This window comes from Equus przewalskii, chromosome 2 (genome assembly GCF_037783145.1).
Source record: "Equus przewalskii isolate Varuska chromosome 2, EquPr2, whole genome shotgun sequence".
NCBI classification, from domain to species: Eukaryota; Metazoa; Chordata; class Mammalia; order Perissodactyla; family Equidae; genus Equus; species Equus przewalskii.
In genome coordinates, this window is record NC_091832.1 from 51786757 (window position 1) to 51804155 (window position 17399).

A 17399-nucleotide genomic window follows, 5' to 3' on the forward strand; every position below is an offset into this window, starting at 1 on the left:
GCTGCCTCAGCATGGCCTGATGAGCGGTATCATGTCCATGCCCAGGATTCCAACCTGTGAAACCCTGGGCTGCCAAAGCGGAGCACATGAACTTAACCCGAACTTAACAACTCGGCCACAGGGTTGGCCAGTATTGTGGTGGTTTATCTTACTATAGCCTGTTAGGTTCCTAGCTCCTTGTTAATTGAGACAGGGGAGAAGTTCAGTCTCCTGCAGGTACCCAGAGGACGGGAGGTGTGTGTGGGAGTGCTGTCAATGGAAGGGCAAGCTAGGGCTGAGGTCCTTGGCTTGAGTCAGACACAGGAATGTCTCTTGGAAATGGCTACTGTTCAGGCGTCCTCCTCCTCCAGTCAGGAGGGGCTGGTACTCTTGCTGCTGCAGTCTTGGGGTCTGTCAGGATGAGGCAAGGTGGGGGTGGTAGGTGCTCCCCTATGTTTGAGGTTCCAGGTCCAGCTGTCTTTGGAAATGGAACCAATTCTCTGAAGCCTACTTTCCTAATGGGACACTTAAGCGAGGACACGATCGAGGCGCGGCTTCCTAAACGCGCATCCGATCGGGGAAAGCGCACTTCCGTTCCCCAGTCGGAGTGGGATGGTTGGCCGGCGTGGGGGAAGGGAGACGTCGGTGGAGAGGAGGGAGGGACCATATCCGGGAGAGTGGCAGCTTCCGACCAGTGGTCGCGCTTCCGGAGAGGCACTTCCGGTGGCGGCGGCAGCAGCGGCTGTGGTGGTTCCGGGTGTCTTTGTCCCCCCGGTGTCGCGGCCCTGGCCCGCAGGTGGGTTGGGGGACCCCCCTTCGCCCCTCTGCTCCTTCGCCCCTCCCCCGGCCGAGGGGCTGCGAGGGCCGGGCAGCGAAGATGCGCGGGGCGCGGAAGGGGCCGAGCCCCCCTCGGACTGCAAGTCCCGTCTCCCTGGCAACGGCCAGGGCCCTGGGGGCGGGCGAGAGGAGGAGGAACCGCGCGCCGCCGTCCTCCCGCGGTGGCCTCCGCGGCCCGGCCCGGCCCCGGCGCCCACGGCTGTCGCGCGGGAGCGGGGTGGGGGGGCGGGCGCGCTGCCGGATTCGCGTTCGGCCGGGCCGCCGAGCTGCCTTCCCCCCCGCCCGTCCGGGAACAACGGGCCGGGCTTCCGGGGAGAGGGCCCACACCATCTCCTCTCCGGCACCAGCCTCCATTTTTCCGGGCCTGGCTTGGAGCATTTTGGCGGATGTATTCGAATGAATGAATGTCGCCGGGGCTCTTTCCAACCCCCAACTCTCCCCAACCATCCGGGGGTGGCGTGGCCTAGTGAGAGGAGCGCTAAGTTGTCCGGAGACCTGGGTGTGAGTCCTAGTTTTGGCCCCAACTGGTTATGTGGCCTCGGGCAAGTCGCTTAATGTCTCCGAGCTTCAGTTTCCTTTTCTTTAAAATCGCATGACAGTATCGCCCACCGCTAGGTTATTGTGAAGGCAAACTGGGACAATGTAATTTCCTCATTTCCTGCGCATCTCCCTAGCCTCCATTCATTCTCGGTACCCACCTCCCCACTTTCTGTAAGATCCTTGGTTCATTTTTTGGGGTAGGTGGAAATTTTCCCTATGAGCTTGTTAACTTATTTCTTTTCTGATTAAAGGTTTTTCCCAAGACTCTGAAAGAGGACAGCATTCCCAATGTCCCAGTTTAAGCGCCAGCGGATCAACCCGCTTCCAGGGGGACGGAACTTCTCAGGTGATCACCTTGATCCCTACCTGGCCTCATACTCGGAAGTGTGTGCCTTGGAGTTAGTCTTTAAAAATGTGACTTTTGGGGTTTCCCTGGTGGAGTGCAATTTGCTGCTGATGTTTCTTAGGAAACTAGGAGATGACCCCCATAGTCGCCAGTGAAACCCTGTGCAGGGGTTGCTTGGAGCCACTTTGCCCTTTGGGTTTGCCATGTCCTCCAGCTGAGTCTAGTGTTTGAGAGATAGGTGCTGTTCCTGGAGATGGCTTCTCTGTCCCGTAGGCACAGCTTCAACATCTCTTCTGGGTCCTCCTCCTGGTTTGCTCACTCCTCCTGTGGCCACAGACCTGTCCCAGAATGCCAGGCACCTTCAGGTAGGTTGGGCGTTCTTTCTGGTTTCAGCACTCGCGACTGCCCCAGCGTGTGTGGAGGCCCGGTGCTTTGGTTCTTACACCACAGTGTTCATCCTTCCTCACACTCCCGTCCTGGGCCAGTCCTGGAGGTGACTAGACACCTTTGCCTGGGGAGTTCTAAGTTCTGGCTCTAGGGAAATCTTTAGGCTGTTTCTTGGAATTAAAGACAAACTGGAAACCCTAGAACAAGATTGTGACCCAAGAATGAGCACCGTTTTCCCCTCCCCAGGGGTTGAGTATGTGCACTATATGCGTATGCTTGCCTCCATGTGAATCTGGATGCAATACTCTGATTGAGCAGGGGGGTGCGTTACAGATGCTAATGGCAGAGTGTGGACAAATGTTCCCTATTACTTTTAAACTGCACTCTTCTCTTATAGGGTGGGGAGAAGCAGCGGGTCTTCACTGGCATTGTTACCAGCTTACACGATTACTTTGGGGTGGTGGATGAAGAGGTCTTTTTTCAGCTGAGGTACGCTTGAGCTGGTCCCCTTCTGGAAATAAATGCTTGTTGGATTCAGTTCTGTCACCATGCTGGTGGGGCTCCTCTGAAGCCATTGCTTTGCTATTTTTATGCAAGGTGTGAAAAATCTTAATGGGAAGGACCTCGGAGGGGCAGTCAGGGTGGCTTGGCCAGGGTTTCTCTCCTGACTGGGCCTCCTGGCTTGTGTGCTGGCAGTGTGGTGAAGGGCCGGCTGCCCCAGTTGGGTGAGAAGGTGCTGGTGAAGGCTGCGTACAACCCAGGCCAGGCAGTGCCCTGGAATGCTGTCAAGGTGCAAACGCTCTCCAACCAGGTATTCGTTGCTCCTTAGCATGTGCATCAGAAAGGGGAGGGAGGGATGCCCCTCTGCTGTGAAAGCTGGGCAAGAACTGTGCTTCTGTCGAGGGGGTGGGGCAGCATCTTTCCAAGGTAGTGAGCACATCAATCACGGGATGCCCTGAATTTCTTGGTTACTGTCCTGCAGCCCCTACTGAAATCCCCAGCACCTCCCCTTCTACATGTAGCAGCCCTGGGCCAGAAGCAAGGGATTCTGGGAGCTCAGCCCCAGTTGATCTTCCAGCCTCACCGGATTCCCCCTCTCTTTCCTCAGAAGCGTGAGTACCAGTGGCATGGATGTTGGGGTGTGGCTTTATGGGGTACGCTGGATGAATGGACTTGTAACCATCAGGTTGCTGCTCTCAGAACAACTGGGGACTTCTGTGCACTTGAAGGAAGGGACAGGGAAGTTGGACAGATATTTAGGGTTTTGAGTCACCAGCCATTTCTTTTCTGCAGCTCTGAGTCTCTTCCAAACGTCCCACACACTTCATCTGAGCCACCTGAACAGATTTCCTGCTCGGGGCCCTCACGGACGATTGGATCAGGGCCGAAGGTAAGAGGATGATCAAGCGGGAAAGATGTTTTATTTTATTTATTTGCCTCGAGGAGCAATGTCCCTTTCTTTGCCATCTGTTGACATGAACATTCTCTTTCTGCAGCTAGATCCTAGGTCCTTTATTCTGAAATAGTCAGACTTATTGAGATAGATGTATGTACAAGCATTGGAAATTTATCTACTGGTTCAGCAAGCAGGAATTTGATGTAGTTCATCTTTTAAAATGTCATGTTGAATTTTCTTTTTCCCTGAGGAAGATTCACCCTGAGCTAACATCTGTGCCAGTCTTCCTCTATTCTGTACATTGGTTGCTGCCACAGCATGACTGACGAGTGGTGTAGGTCCACCCCCAGGATCCAAACCCGAGAACCTGGGCTGCTGAAGCTGAGTGCACCAAACTTAACCACTAGGTCATGGAGCTGGCTCCATACTGACATTTTTTTAATAGATAATTTTCCCTTTTATTTCTAGTTCCTAAGATTGAGATACCAAGAATCATAACTATCAAGAAAATAGTAATTGTCCAAAAAAAGTAACTTTGCAGTGTATGTTTTAATTCCTCGTATAAAACAGGTTTCTTTATATCAGTACACATTCGTGTGGTGTTAGAATGTCTGTTGCATTCTGCTAGGAGATCCAGGCCTGAGCCTTGGCTCTGTGGACAGCTCCTTAGCCCTATGTGAGCACACAGGTGAATCTGGGCCTCTGGGCACCCGAGTCCATCTATCATCTGTGAACGTCAGGGCCTGCCAGGAGCGTGCTGCCTGTTCTCCCTGGCTCGTGTGTTCCCTATCCTGCCTTTCTCTCTGAAGGTTTTTGCTTATGTCCCTCGGAATTAAGCTCCAGACTAATTTGCTTAAGGCTTATTCTAGTTCTGTCTGTCGGTATTCATTTTAACTTTTTATTATGGAAAATTTCACGTACAAGCAGAGTAAACAGAAAAGGATGCTGAACTCTCATATAGCCGTCACCCAGCTTCAACAAGTACCAACATCTGCCATTGTTTTTCATTTATCCTTCCATCTACTCTCTGCTTTGTACTTGATTTTTTTAAGGTAAAAATTTTTTTAAGATAAAATTTGTAGAGGTTGAAATACAAAAATCTTAACTGGACAATTTTGACAGATGGACGGTCCCATGTAATCCTTGTTCCTATTAAGATATAGAACATTTTCATCACTCCAGCAAGTTCTCTCATGTTGTAGTTCTCTTGAAATGAGAACTGTCCTGAGAAGGAAACAACTCCCTATCCCAGATGCCAGTAGGTTATTCCATCGTCAGGGCTGAAGGTGTGGTCCATGCGCACACTTAAAAGGAGGGTGAAGTAACTCAGAGGAAAAGTTGAGGCCACGTGATGTAGCCAGGCTCTGTGCTGCAACTAGTGTTTGTTGCGTCGGGATAGGTCGCTGTGAATTCTAACTACGGGGACGCTTTGATTGTCTAGGATTGTTTTCCACAGTGTCTCCACTACTTGAAACACCTGGTCCCAATCTCAGTTTACTGGCATATATTTTGCATACAACCACACCTCTTGTCCTGTGCATCTTCCTGGTCTTCAGTTTCCAAGGACTTTCCACCTTTCACATTCTGTGAGTTTATTGAAGGTTTCATTACAAAATCACAGCAAGTGTTCTCCGGGATAATGTTGCGTGGGTGGAAATCAATGGCTGCTGTTGACTTTCTGCTTTAGGTTCAAATTCAGCCTTTCTGTGCAGTCAGTTGCTTTTGATTGTCCTGGACATGCCGAGTCCAGTGTTATATTCCTTTGACCATAATGCTTCAGTGTCATGGCTTCCAGAGAAAGGAGCCATTACCTTTGGCAGGGAGATATCACCATTAGGCAGTAGAGAAAATTTGCAGAGTAGGAAAGGCGGCAGTAAGAATTAGATCACTCTGAGGAAACAACAATTTATAAAGGAGTCAGCCACATTAGCATTTTGGCTGGAAGCCAAGTTTTATTTTGAATTTCAGGCTTTGGGATGCAGGAAACAATGTCTCCATTGGACTGCTGAGGCTGAACTACTGAGGTTTTAAGATGGGTATATCCAGGTGGATATACATCTCAGTATCCTGCTGAGGTTACTGAGATTTCTTCCACTGGTACTGCCTTATAACCTATTCCTGACAATTCACAATAGCGAGAGAAAACTGGCCGTTGAATTCACGGGATTCAGTGGAATGTCCAGTTTAACTAGAAGTTGACAGCATTTACTGAAGAGTTCACTTCAGTCATGGGTGAGCTGAAGAGAGTTGTCAAAATGACTGGAACAGTTCTTCTGTTAGAAACATGGAAGGGTTGACATCCATAAAGGCAGGATTAGAAGGCGGCTATTGGATGGAGATGCCTGGGGAAATTAACCAAGCAGATAGAAGAGAAAAGAAGAAAAACTTTGGGTTAAATATAATCAACTTAGTTACGCAGGGGTGTAATGACTAGGGAAACCAGCCAGGCAGGGCTGAAGGGAAAGAGCAGGGACTGTCTGGTAAATGTCAACTCAGTTACCTCGCATGAAGAAGTGACAGTGGATTTTATTTGTCTCATGAGACAAAGGAGGGTTTTCCCCTATCAATCTGGCATTTTATAATGGGTTAAAGGTTTTTTTCTCTTCTATTTTTATTTTATTGAACCCATAACATATTGATACTATAATAAGTAATTTATTACAAAAATGTATAAAGTAGTACATGCTGTTATATAAAGTTTAAATGCTGTAAAGATGTATCGTTCCCTTTCCCTTTAAGGTAAGCTTTCTTGAAGACTTTTCTAAAATAATCGTGAAAAGGAAAATTACTGCTGCTTTTTTCCTGTGTTCTTTTCTAGTCTTTGTGTATGTGCATACTTTTTATAATTTTAATCTTAAGAATTCAAATTATTTTTATGCATTCTTATTAAACATTTTTTTCCATATTGCAAGGTAATCCTCTTGTTTTAATGGTTGTATGAGGCCTGTATTTATTTACTATAAAAATTCAGGTATTGCTGGATATGAATGTGGTTTTCTTACTTTCAGCTTGAATTTTTTTCTACTATATATAATCTTTTTTCTTCTTTTCAATTAACTTCCTTGGGATATATTTTTTAAAATGGAATTATTGGATCAAAGGGTTTGAGTATTTTTATGACTTCCATGTGTACTGCCAGAGGTTTATTACAAGAACTATCTCGTTTTTTTTTTTTGATTGGCACCTGAGCTAACAACTGTTGCCAATCTTTTTTTTTTCTGCTTTTTCTCCCCAAATACCCCCAGTACATAGTTGTATATATTTTAGTTGTGGGTCCTTCTAGCTGTGGCACATGGGATGCCGCCTCAAAGTGGCCTGATGAGTGGTGCCATGTCGGCGCCCAGGATCCGAACCAGCGAAACCCTGGGCCACCGTAGCGGAGCACGAGAACTTAACCACGCGGCCACGGGGCTGGCCCCGAACTATCTCTTTTAATAAAACTTATTTTATAGAACCTTTAGCATGGTGCCATAATGTCTTTTGTTAAAACAAATCAGTTAAGTTTTTCTCGTTTCAAAAAAATTATGTTAACTATAATTTATAAAGTTCAGGAAAATATAAAAAAGAATTATAAGCTTTATCAGTCAGATAAAGTCAGCTTTTAAGGTGTTGCACAGTTGAGGAACTACTGTATATATAGTGTGGCATACTATTCTTTTTGCTTAATGTGAGTGGTTTTCTATGTTATTAGAAGCAGTTTTTAATACCTTTATAATTGGTACATGACTATTAGTATGGCTTCTTTATCCGTTTCCTTAACGTTGGGGATTCAGATTGTTTCTTTTTAGGCCAGTATGTATTGAATCTGTATGTAAGTGTGGTTTCTTCCTTCTGGCGATGGATCACCCTCCAGTGATGACTATGACTCCAAGAAACGCAAACAGCGGGCTGGTGGAGAGCCTTGGGGTGCTAAGAAACCAAGGCATGACCTGCCTCCTTACCGAGTCCATCTCACTCCCTATACTGTGGACAGGTGAGTGGCGGGGCTGGGGGGTGGTGAGACTCGAAGCTGCTAACAGTTCCTTGTGTAAATGAGACAAAGTCGTGTGAGAATAAGTGTGTGTGTGTGTTCTTATGACCTTTTTTTTTTCAATGTGACAAGTTTTTTATTTGAAAATCTCAAATTTTGACCAGCATAGTGTCATTGACACAGGTGCCCTGATGGAACTTTATGATTTGCTCACCAGAAATTGTTATGCTGGGTATAATTAAGGCGAACCAGTCAAAATCCAGCTACCCAACAGCAGTTATAATTCAGGTAGAAATTATAGATCATAAGAACCCTGGAACTGTTCTTCCAGGGAATCTCTGAATTATTATTTTTTGCAGGGAAAGGTTTGCCCTGAGCTAACATCTGTTGCCAATCTTCCTCTCTTTTTTTCCTCCCCAAAGTCCCAGTTCATAGTTGTATATTCTAGTTGTAGGTCCTTCTAGTTCTTCTTGTGAGCTATACTGCCACAGCATGGCTACTGCCAGATGAGTGGTGTGGTTTTGCGCCCGGCAACTGAACCAGGGCTGTGGAGGCAGAGCATGCCATACTTTAACCACCAGGCCATCAGGGCTAGCTCTCTGAATTATCTTTTAAGTGCTCCAGCAGGTCTGAGGACACTAGCCTGTAAGCTTACTTCTCACTCTCAGAAACTGATGGACTAAGAGGTAAGATGAGTGATTCCAGGTTCCATCTAGCACTGGAGAGGGAGGGCTCCAGCTGCTGTGTATTGGAGACAGGCCCCAAAAGCAGAGTCCACCCAAGCCTGAGCTGAGGTCAGGGGCAGCCTCCTTGCACCTCCACATTCAAGATGGAAGAGAAGGAGGGCTGCCACTGCTCTTCCCCGTGTCACTGGTTCCCCTCTCTGGGCCCAGGTAGGGCCTCTTGTTCAGTGATGACCCGCCTGCCTCCTAAGGTTGATCCTACAATACATTGGTGCCCACAGCATGTAGAGGGCTGGATGTAGAGCCGGCTCACATTGAGTCGGAGCTGGGCTGCTGGCCATGAGCTGTGCGCACAATTGCATTTATTTACGGCCAAGGAAGCCGTGCTACATGCTGCTTGCTACTTTGCTTTTTCACTTAATATATCTTAGAATTTGTTCCATGTTAACGTTTGCGCGATGGAACTCATTCTTTTAAGCAACTACATAGTATTCCACAGAGTGGATGGACTGTAACTTAATTAGTTCTTTACTTTCAGTCTTTAATTATCCTAAATATTGTTGTAACAAACATCTTTCTACATACATCTCTGTGGACAGGTGCAAGCATTGTCTTGAGATCAGTTCTTAGAAATGGAGAAGCTGGCTTAAACCTTGATAGATCTTGCCAGTTCTCTCAGGAGCTGTATCGGTTTGCATTCCCATCAGAGGGCAAGAAGTACTTGTTTCCCCTGCCTTTGCCAACACTGTCTTATGAGCCTTTTTGATCTTCATTCGTCTGATAGGTGAAAAGTGATACTCTGATTTGCATTTCTTTAATTTTAAGTGAGATTGAGCATGTTTTCATACGTCTCATTTCTTTTTCTAAGTACCTGTTGATGTCTCTTTTCTCAGTTTTCTCTTAGACTTGTGACCTTTCTCTTACTGATTTGTGGGTTCCTTTCCTATTAAGACAGTGACCCTTTTCTCTGTCATATATTGCAAATGTTTCCCTTTTTTTCCTTCCCCAGTTTGACTTTATTTTGCCTTTAGAGGTTGTAACATCTTAGTGGTCAAATCTCATCCATCTTTTCCTTTTCCAGAGATATCTTACTTAGAAAGTTCTTCTTTCCCAGATTATAAAATAATTTGCCTTTTTTCCCCAAGTCTTTTACTGTACCATTTTTAAAATAATTTAGTCTTTGCTCAATCTGGATTCCCTTGCTTTCTTCCTACAGCCCCACCTGTGACTTCTTAGAACTCCAGCGCCGTTACCGCAGCCTCCTGGTTCCCTCAGATTTTCTGACTGTGCACCTGAGCTGGCTGTCAGCCTTCCCCCTGAGCCAGCCCTTTTCCCTCCATCATCCAAGCCGTATCCAGGTATCTTCTGAGAAGGAGTCAGCTCCAGACACCGGGGCTGAGCCGATCCTCGCAGACAGTGACCCTGCATACAGTTCCAAGGTGAGCTGACTGGGGCCCTGCTGCTTTAGCCCATTGTTAACAGGAAGTGAAAAAGCTCTCGAGCGCCTCCTTCATGCTGCCCCTGCACAGGTACTGCTGCTCTCCTCCCCGGGACTGGAGGAATTGTATCGCTGTTGCATGCTCTTTGTGGATGACATGGCTGAGCCAAGGGAAACGCCAGAACATCCTTTGAAGCAGATTAAGGTAAGAGTTGGAGTCCAGGAGGCAAGGTGCATTCATTGATGACATCCAGTCCCTGTCAGGTTTTCAGTGGCTCAGCTCCTATTTGTGAACTCACAGAAACAAGGAATTTCAGAGCTGGAATACCACTCATTTTACCAGGACAGTGTGGCTTAGAGATCTTATTACTTGGCAGAAAGAGTTACATAGCTGGTTCATATTTGTGGGTAGAGAAACCCCCTTCCTCGTGTAGAGCACTCCTCACCACATCCTGTTGCTCTCATTCCCCAGGGTAGTGGGAGACCCAGGTAATTGGTTTTTCCTTTCTTATCCCTGATCTCTTTTTGTAGTTTTTACTGGGTCGGAAAGAAGAGGAGGCAGTGCTGGTTGGGGGTGAGTGGTCTCCTTCCCTGGATGGCCTCGACCCCAAGGGCGACCCACAGGTGCTAGTCCGCACTGCCATCCGCTGTGCGCAAGCCCAGACTGGCATCGACTTAAGCGCCTGCACAAAGTGGTGAGTGGCTGCCCTGAGCTCCTGTCTGTGGCCAGCCCACTGAGTTGATGAGACCGTTCAGGAGGCCAAGCTTTTGTGCCTTTCTGACCTGTTCTCTTTTGTTCCCGAGTGCCAGCGCATCCTCCCTCCAGCCCTCACAAATGGTTGCCTTGGTCATGAGCATGCCTAGGGATGCATATGTGTGTTGAAGGCCAGCTGACCCTGCAAAGCCTGTCAGATGTGACGACACCCCGCCTGCCCCCCACCCCCACCCCCCGCAGCTGTTCAGTGTTCTTTCCTGTTGCCTTAGCGCCTTGGATAGTAATTGTCTGCTTACTTGTATCTGCGCATTGACTAACCATTTCTTGAGGACTTGGTCTATATCTTTTATTTTTGTACTTTCAAAGCTTGGCATGTAGTATGTGCTCATTAAACGTTGATTAGAAACTGAAGCACTTGCTTGTGAATGTTATGGGTCAGTACTTCATTTTTTTCCTTCTGTGAGCAGGTGGCGCTTTGCTGAGTTTCAGTACCTACAGCCGGGACCCCCAAGGCGGCTCCAGACTGTGGTGGTGTACCTGCCAGATGTCGGGACCATCATGCCTACTTTGGAAGAATGGGAGGCTGTGTGTCAGCAGAAAGCTGCAGAGGCAGCACCCCCACCCCAGGAGGTGCCAGTGGTAAGGCTGCACCTTACGAGCAAGTGGGGCAGGTAGGTGCCCTGACCCCTGGACCCAGGTGGTGATAGCTCTTGGCTTTTGTCACAGGAAACAGAGTCTACAGAACAGGTGGCTGATGCATCGGAGCAAGCAGCAGACACCTCTAAACAGAATGCAGAGAATCCAGAAGTCACTGTACAGCAGGAAATGGACACCGATCTCCCAGAGGCCCCTCCACCCCCTCTGGAACCTGCTGTTGTGGCACACGCTGGCTGTGTAAACCTGTCCCTCCATGGTATTGTGGAAGACCGGAGGCCAAAAGAAAGGATCTCTTTTGAGGTGGGTGGAGGAGTCTGGGGGTGGCAGAGCTTGGAACGCTCCCTTCTCCTCATGTTCATGGACCCCTGCCGCCTCTTCCACCAGGTGATGGTGTTGGCCGAGCTGTTTCTGGAGATGTTGCAGAGGGATTTTGGCTATAGGATTTATAAGATGCTGCTGAGCCTTCCTGAAAAGGTTGTGGCCCCACCTGAACCTGAGAAGGAGGAGGCAGCCAAGGAAGAAGAGGTGGTTAAGGAGGAGGCGGCCAAGGAGTCCAAGGATGAGGTACAGAGTGAGGGCACAGCTGCCGAGGCAGACGCCCCGCCGGTGAGTACCTCTGCCCCCTGCGTGGGCACTTGGGGCTACACGTAGTAAGGCTGACCAGGACTCGTGTGCCGTGTGGTACCTGGTGCTGCTCTGGGCACTTGATGGGTCTTCTCTCCTACTCCTCTCAACTCATGTGCCTTGTGACCCTGGTGTGTACTCAGGTGCAAATGGCCATCCAGCTAGTAAGAGGGGCGCCTAGGATAAGGGCAGTGGGCCTGGAAGAGGGAAAGGAAATGTGGTTGACACACCATGGCAGCACAGAAATCTGTTAATCAGAATGCTTTGAGGAGTATAGGTGTTTTGATTACCTCATGGTTAACTAGAACACTGCCTTTCCCTAACCCGTTCAAAAGCACAAGGGTCTACTTCTTGCCTAAGTACTACCAAGTAAACGTAATGTCTTATGGGATTGAGATAGACTCCTAAGGAAAATCCCAGGTGTCCTGAAATCGCCCTGGTCTGCTCTGAACCCCATGTAATGAAATGTATTGAATACGACGCTGTATTTGAAGCCCTTCACACAGTGCCTGAACATGGTTGATACTCACGTTAGCCATTATTATTTTTAGTAATTAGAGGTGACAGATCTCATTGTCTTGGTCTGCTTCTCCTAGAAGGAAGATGGGCTTTTGCCCAAACCCCCATCTTCTGGGGGAGAGGAAGAGGAGAAGCCCCGGGGTGAGGCGTCTGAGGACCTCTGTGAGATGGCCCTCGACCCAGAACTGCTGCTTCTGAGGGATGATGGAGAGGAGGAGTTCGGTATGTGCAGCGTGAGAGGGAAGCCTGCAGGCGCCTGGTGCCGGCTTCCTGCCTCTCTGGCTGTAGTGCTCTCCTGTGTTAGCACTCTGGAGCCAGTTTGGGCCTGTGTGGTCCTGGTTCCAAACTTATCTCAGGCCTTCTGTAGCAGGAGCCAAGCTAGAGGATTCTGAGGTCCGGTCGGTTGCCTCGAACCAGTCAGAGATGGAGTTCTCTTCCCTCCAGGACATGGTGAGACCTCCTTTCTGCCCCTCTGGGCCTCAGTGGCAGTGCAGCTTACAGGGCCTCTGACTCACTCCTGGGAGAGGGATGCTTTTGCCAAACCATTTCTGGCATCTTAAAGACGAAACGTGGTTCTTGACTCATGGAATGGCACTTTCATAGGATCCAGAAAACATCGTTATCTCCGTCAGGGTGAACCTGAGTGAGATATCTCACCTAGGGACACACTAGGTTCCACTGTGTGTGACAGCCCCTGGTCAAAAGTGCTCCAAATAGGCCTTTGGTTACAGGTTCAGGGACCCCTTTGGTTCAGGGCCATGTCTCCAACTGGAAGGTGCGCCTGGGTGTAACTGTGTCAGCTAAACTGCTCGATTTTAAAGGGCTATTTGGGTGGTTTAGCCATTGAGAGAGCTATCTGTAAATCCTGTTCATCCTTGTTTCTCTTGCAGCCCAAGGAGCTGGATCCCTCTGCTGTGCTCCCTTTGGACTGTCTTCTTGCTTTTGTCTTCTTTGATGCCAACTGGTGTGGCTACCTGCACCGGCGAGACTTGGAGAGGATCCTGCTTACCCTTGGGCTCCGGCTCAGTGCAGAGCAGGTGCCTTCTCTTACGCCCCCCTCAGTCCTTTCTGAGATGGCCTCTCCTGACATCCGTGTGCATAAGCACGCACGTAACTCCTGTGTGCGACTTAACATGCTGTGATTCTGTGTTCTTGCATGCCACGGGGGCAAGGTCTTGCGTCGTCTCAACAGTGAGTATCTTGGTTGTGTGTTTTCTATAGGCCAAACAGCTGGTCAGCAGGGTGGTGACCCAGAACATTTGCCAGTACCGGAGCCTTCAGTACAGTCGCCAGGAGGGCACAGATGGTGGGCTCCCTGAGGAGGTGCTCTTTGGTGCGTACTGGTGCTCTGCAGCCTTCCATGGATGACAGGCAGGGCAGGCTGCTTTCTTCTCCTGAGACCCTTACATCTTCGTGGCTCCTTCTAGGAAACCTGGATCTGCTACCTCCTTCTGGGAAAAGCACAAAGCCGGGTGTTGCCCCTATGGAGCACAAAGGCCTGGTGGCCCACAATGGCAGCCTGATCCATGTGGGGAACCTCTTACAGCGTGCAGAGCAGCAGGACAGTGGGCGGCTCTACCTGGAGAACAAGATTCACACACTGGAACTGAAGCTGGGTGAGTGGCCTGAAGCCGCAGGGACCTGTCACAGATGGGACGTGCAGATGTGTATACATGGAGACTAAGGGGGAGACCCTGCTCCTTAGGCTTCAGGCCTCTTGCCCTGTGCTCTAATCCTTAACTTAGCAGCAGTCTTTTTGGTATTTCCTCCCACTAGAGGAGAGCCATAACCGCTTCTCAGCCACTGAAGTAACAAATAAGACACTGGCAGCAGAAATGCAGGAGCTGCGAACCCGGCTGGCTGAGGCTGAGGAGACAGCCCGGACAGCTGACCGACAGAAGAATCAGCTTCAGCGGCTGCTCCAGGACTTCCGAAGGCGCCTGACTCCACTGCAGCTCGAGATGCAGCGAATGGTTGAAAAGGTGAGCCCTTTGGAGAGAGCCGGCTGTCATGCTGGGAGGCTTGGATGGGATGGCAGCCAGCACCTTAGCCCCTTCTGCCCTTACCCAGGTTCACCTCGCCTTCTCCTCTGTCTGCTAGTTTCTTATGGAAGCCATCAGTCAGCAGCTTGCAACCTGGAATCTCCCAGGAGGAAGTGGTTAGTAGTGCTCAGATCTTGGTCCTTCCTCCTTGAGTCCTAACTCTAGTTACATCTGTTTCAAACAGGCCGACAGCTGGGTAGAGAAAGAGGAGCCAGCACCTAGCAATTGAGGGGCCTGGTGCAGGAGCTGCCATCCTGTGAAGTCAGCGATGGAGCCTGCTGAAGTTAGAGCCCTTTTGGTTCCAGAAGGAAGCTGGAGCAGGACCTGGGGGCCATAGGCAGGGGGTGGCTGACCCCTGTGCTCAGCCTCTGTAGAGAAGCTCAGGCCGTCAGGGTGGGGGTCTGTCTGTGCTGTGTGGGACAGATGAGTGAGGAACCATGGTTCCACTTACAACTAAATCCAACATCTTCTGCACCCCTCATTTTGCCCTCTACCTTGGGATCTCTCCTGGGGCCCTTTAGTCTTGTGCTGACTTTCTCCTGTCCTCTTCCAGTTTAGAATAAGACAGGGGAGGAAAAGGCTTTTCGAGTATGTCATAAGGTCTGATGCCAATAAACTGAAGAAACAGACACGGAATCTGGCCGGGGGTAAGAGCCCCTTCCTCTGGATGGCACACATCCTGCTAGGCTACAGGAGCAGGCTCTTGGGGAAGGGCTCCCTTGGCCGTCGCAGGATGAAGGCCATGCTAGTGAGCTCTCAGTGTTGGGCTGTGGTTGCCAGTGAGCACTGTTCCAGCCACCCAGACTTGCTAGAAGAAACCAGCACCTTTCCCCTGGCTCCCTGTGTTCAGAATGTGGTATCGGCTCTGGCCCAGCCTTTTTCCCTGTTCCCCATAAGTCTCGCCTCTTTCCATAACCCATGGTTTCAGTTTGACTTTGTATATAAAGTTGTTTTTTTTTTTTGGCTTTTTGTTTTTTAAATAAACCAAAGTCAAAAACAAACCAAGTGTCCTCCATAGCTCTTCCCTTCCTCCTCTTTGAGGTCTGCCCGTGCGCTCCTCCTTCCTCCCGGCCTTCGGCCCAGCCTCTGCTGGATCGGAGGTGTAGTCACCTCCCGAAGGCGGGGCGGGGCAGCAGGAAGAGCCAGTCCCTTGCACTCGGGGCTCTGCCACCTGCTGGTAAGGAGAGAGAATGCTGTAGGGGTCCTGCCAATTCAGCAGGGGGCAGCATAACCCTGACAAAAACCTGGGGCGGCTCGCCCCTCCTCTCCTTAGTTACAGCACAATACTATGTGGAAATTTTATTTAAAACTTTACTTGAAAAAATAAAATTCCAAATATTCAGGTGAGACACAAACCCACTGTTGTTGCTTTGAGGCCTGTGAATCAGTCTATGTGAGATTCTGTGTGATTGATAGGGTATTTATATGAATTGAGTCCTGATTTCTTTGGGAACCTACAAGACTTGGGGCTCTTCCTTGCACTTGACCTAAGGGATAGAAGTGGGCTAAGCCAGCCTTTGTTGTGCTGGAAGGCTGGAGTGAGGGGCCTGTCAGGACTGAAGGACCACAGCTCTCACATTCCCCAGGGCAGTGTCACAGGCCTCGCCCAAAAAAGATGAGTCTGAAGTGGAAAGGCAGCGAGCGTGGCTGGACTCCCCAGGATGTGCCTTTTGGAGGTAGACGTTATCCCAACCATGCAAGCATGGCCAAGACCTTGAGTGAGCTGACAGAGCCCGTGCCCTCTGAAGGTGAAGGCTGGGAGCTTGCTCTGGCCCTACGCCAGGATGCACTTTGGACGGTCCTTTTGGAAATGAGGCGGCTCCTGCATTGCTTTCTGCATGCTTACCTCTCTGCAAGCTCTTGGCTATGGGTGGGGAGACGGCAGCCTGTTTGGGGCTCTCGGTGCCAGGCTTATTCCAAAGGGCTGGTGAGGTAGAGCAGGAGCTGCCACTATCCCCATACTTATTCCGGGCAGGGCCTTTTGCTGGCTGACCCTTTAGTCTAAGCTTGAAAAGGACAAAGACTAGAGAGGCTGACTTATGACCCCAGGGTCTTCGAGGGAGTGGGGACTCAATCATCAGCCACAATAGAGAGGGCTCTGAGCTCGCTTAGTTTCGCCTCATTCTCCTGTTCCCGCTGCTCGTCTGGGTGGCCAGGCTGGTCAAGCTGTTGAGTCAGGTCTCCGAAGATCTTATGCATTTCAGAGTAGTACACGACCTGGGGTGGGAGGCAGGAGGAAGTCGGCAGGTGCTGGGCTCCCAGGGTACCAAGCCCTGACAGCACCACACCCCCTGGGCACAGCAGGACTGGTGGGGCCAGAGAACCCCAGTCCGCTGCTGTTCCCGAAAGCAGAGCTCCGTGAGCTGAGCAAAGGGGGCTGGTTTCCACTTTTCCCTCCACCACTGCCCTGCCCTTCCGCCCGTCTTCCTAAACGGCACAGCAACCAGGGAGGAGTGAAGCCGGTGCCTGAAGTCTTCAGGAATGTGCACTGCCTGGGGTGGCAGTGAGTCAAAGGGGGAGGGAAGCAGCAGGTTCTTGTGAGGTGGGAGGTGGTGGAGCTCCCGAAGCAGCTGAGGGCTAAGGGCTGTGGAGGAGACACGGGGCCGGGGGCAGTGAGAGGACCCTTTGTGGGTCCTGGGGAGGCTAGGGAGTCAGGCACTGAATAGGGGCTTACTGCTTTACAGAAGCTGGGAGAAGCTGGAAGCTTCTGTTCATGGGAGAGGGCATGGCTGGCTCCCACGGCATGTCTCTCAGTCTTTAAAGAGTCAGTCTTTAGAAGTAAAGGGGAGGGCTGGCCCCGTGGCCGAGCGGTTAAGTTCGTGTGCTCCGCTTCGGTGGCCCAGGGTTTTGCTGGTTTGGATCCTGGGTGTGGATGTGGCACTGCTCATCAAGCCATGCTGAGGCGGCATCCCACGTGCCACAACTAGAAGGACCCACAACTATGTATCAGAGGGCTTTGGGGAGAAAAAGGAGAAACAAAACCTTAAAAAAAAAAAAGGGAGTAAAGGTGAGAAAGGCGACACCTTCCTAGCCTTCTGCTGCTTCCCACTCGTCCCACCGTGAATCACTGCCTGAGTGGGGTAGCTAGGAAAACGGCTGATGCCAAGCTCCTTCCGTGTTTCCCTCTGTGTAGGCCCCAGAAGTGGGACAGGAGAGGCGATAAGAGTGAGGCGGGGCATGCCGAGGAATGGGGGAGACCCACAGGAACTCCCAGATGGCCGAGGACTGCTGAGACCCAGGGCCTGAGCTGGCCCAGGACGGGCTCT

General features: G+C 50.1%; 2 protein-coding genes across 11 annotated transcripts in view; one reads left to right on the top strand and one right to left on the bottom strand.

The window, feature by feature from the left end:
- Positions 1–531: 531 nt before the first annotated feature.
- CCAR2 (cell cycle and apoptosis regulator 2) lies at positions 532–15134 on the top strand. 7 transcript variants are annotated; one of them, XM_008522969.2, is made up of 21 exons: positions 532–775; positions 1608–1702; positions 1976–2067; positions 2487–2578; positions 2786–2900; positions 3072–3201; positions 3383–3479; positions 7339–7458; positions 9355–9577; positions 9668–9781; positions 10108–10271; positions 10759–10930; positions 11018–11248; positions 11333–11554; positions 12169–12313; positions 12459–12541; positions 12982–13128; positions 13313–13424; positions 13519–13707; positions 13868–14073; positions 14318–15134. In XM_008522969.2, the coding sequence occupies exons 2-21, from the start codon at positions 1645–1647 to the stop codon at positions 14360–14362; spliced, it is 2757 nt and encodes a 918-aa protein (XP_008521191.1). In that variant the 5' UTR covers positions 532–775; positions 1608–1644; the 3' UTR covers positions 14363–15134. The 7 variants fall into 7 exon arrangements, with proteins under 7 accessions (XP_008521191.1, XP_070467362.1, XP_008521193.1 ...); XM_070611261.1 differs by having other exon boundaries at positions 535–775; positions 12462–12541; positions 14162–15134; XM_008522971.2 differs by having other exon boundaries at positions 535–775; positions 12462–12541.
- BIN3 (bridging integrator 3) overlaps positions 5412–17399 on the bottom strand; it is a 56499-nt gene continuing 44511 nt past the window's right edge. For 3 of the 4 annotated variants that reach the window (XM_008522972.2, XM_070611293.1, XM_070611294.1), the window contains one exon: positions 15418–16350. In XM_008522972.2, the coding sequence (XP_008521194.2) occupies positions 16204–16350 (147 nt within the window). In that variant the 3' untranslated portion in view covers positions 15418–16203. Of the gene's footprint in view, positions 5828–15417; positions 16351–17399 lie in introns of those variants that run through there. The other variant, XM_070611295.1, reaches the window with a different exon arrangement.

Excerpts from the sequence above, each read along its gene's own strand:
- CCAR2 (XM_008522969.2), top strand. The coding sequence starts at position 1,645 with ATGTCCCAGTTTAAGCGCCAGCGGATCAACCCGCTTCCAGGGGGACGG. Across the intron at positions 3,202-3,382 it reads CCCTCTCTTTCCTCAGAAGC|CTCTGAGTCTCTTCCAAACG; the intron begins GTGAGTACCAGT and ends TCTTTTCTGCAG. Across the intron at positions 10,931-11,017 it reads CACCCCAGGAGGTGCCAGTG|GAAACAGAGTCTACAGAACA; the intron begins GTAAGGCTGCAC and ends CTTTTGTCACAG.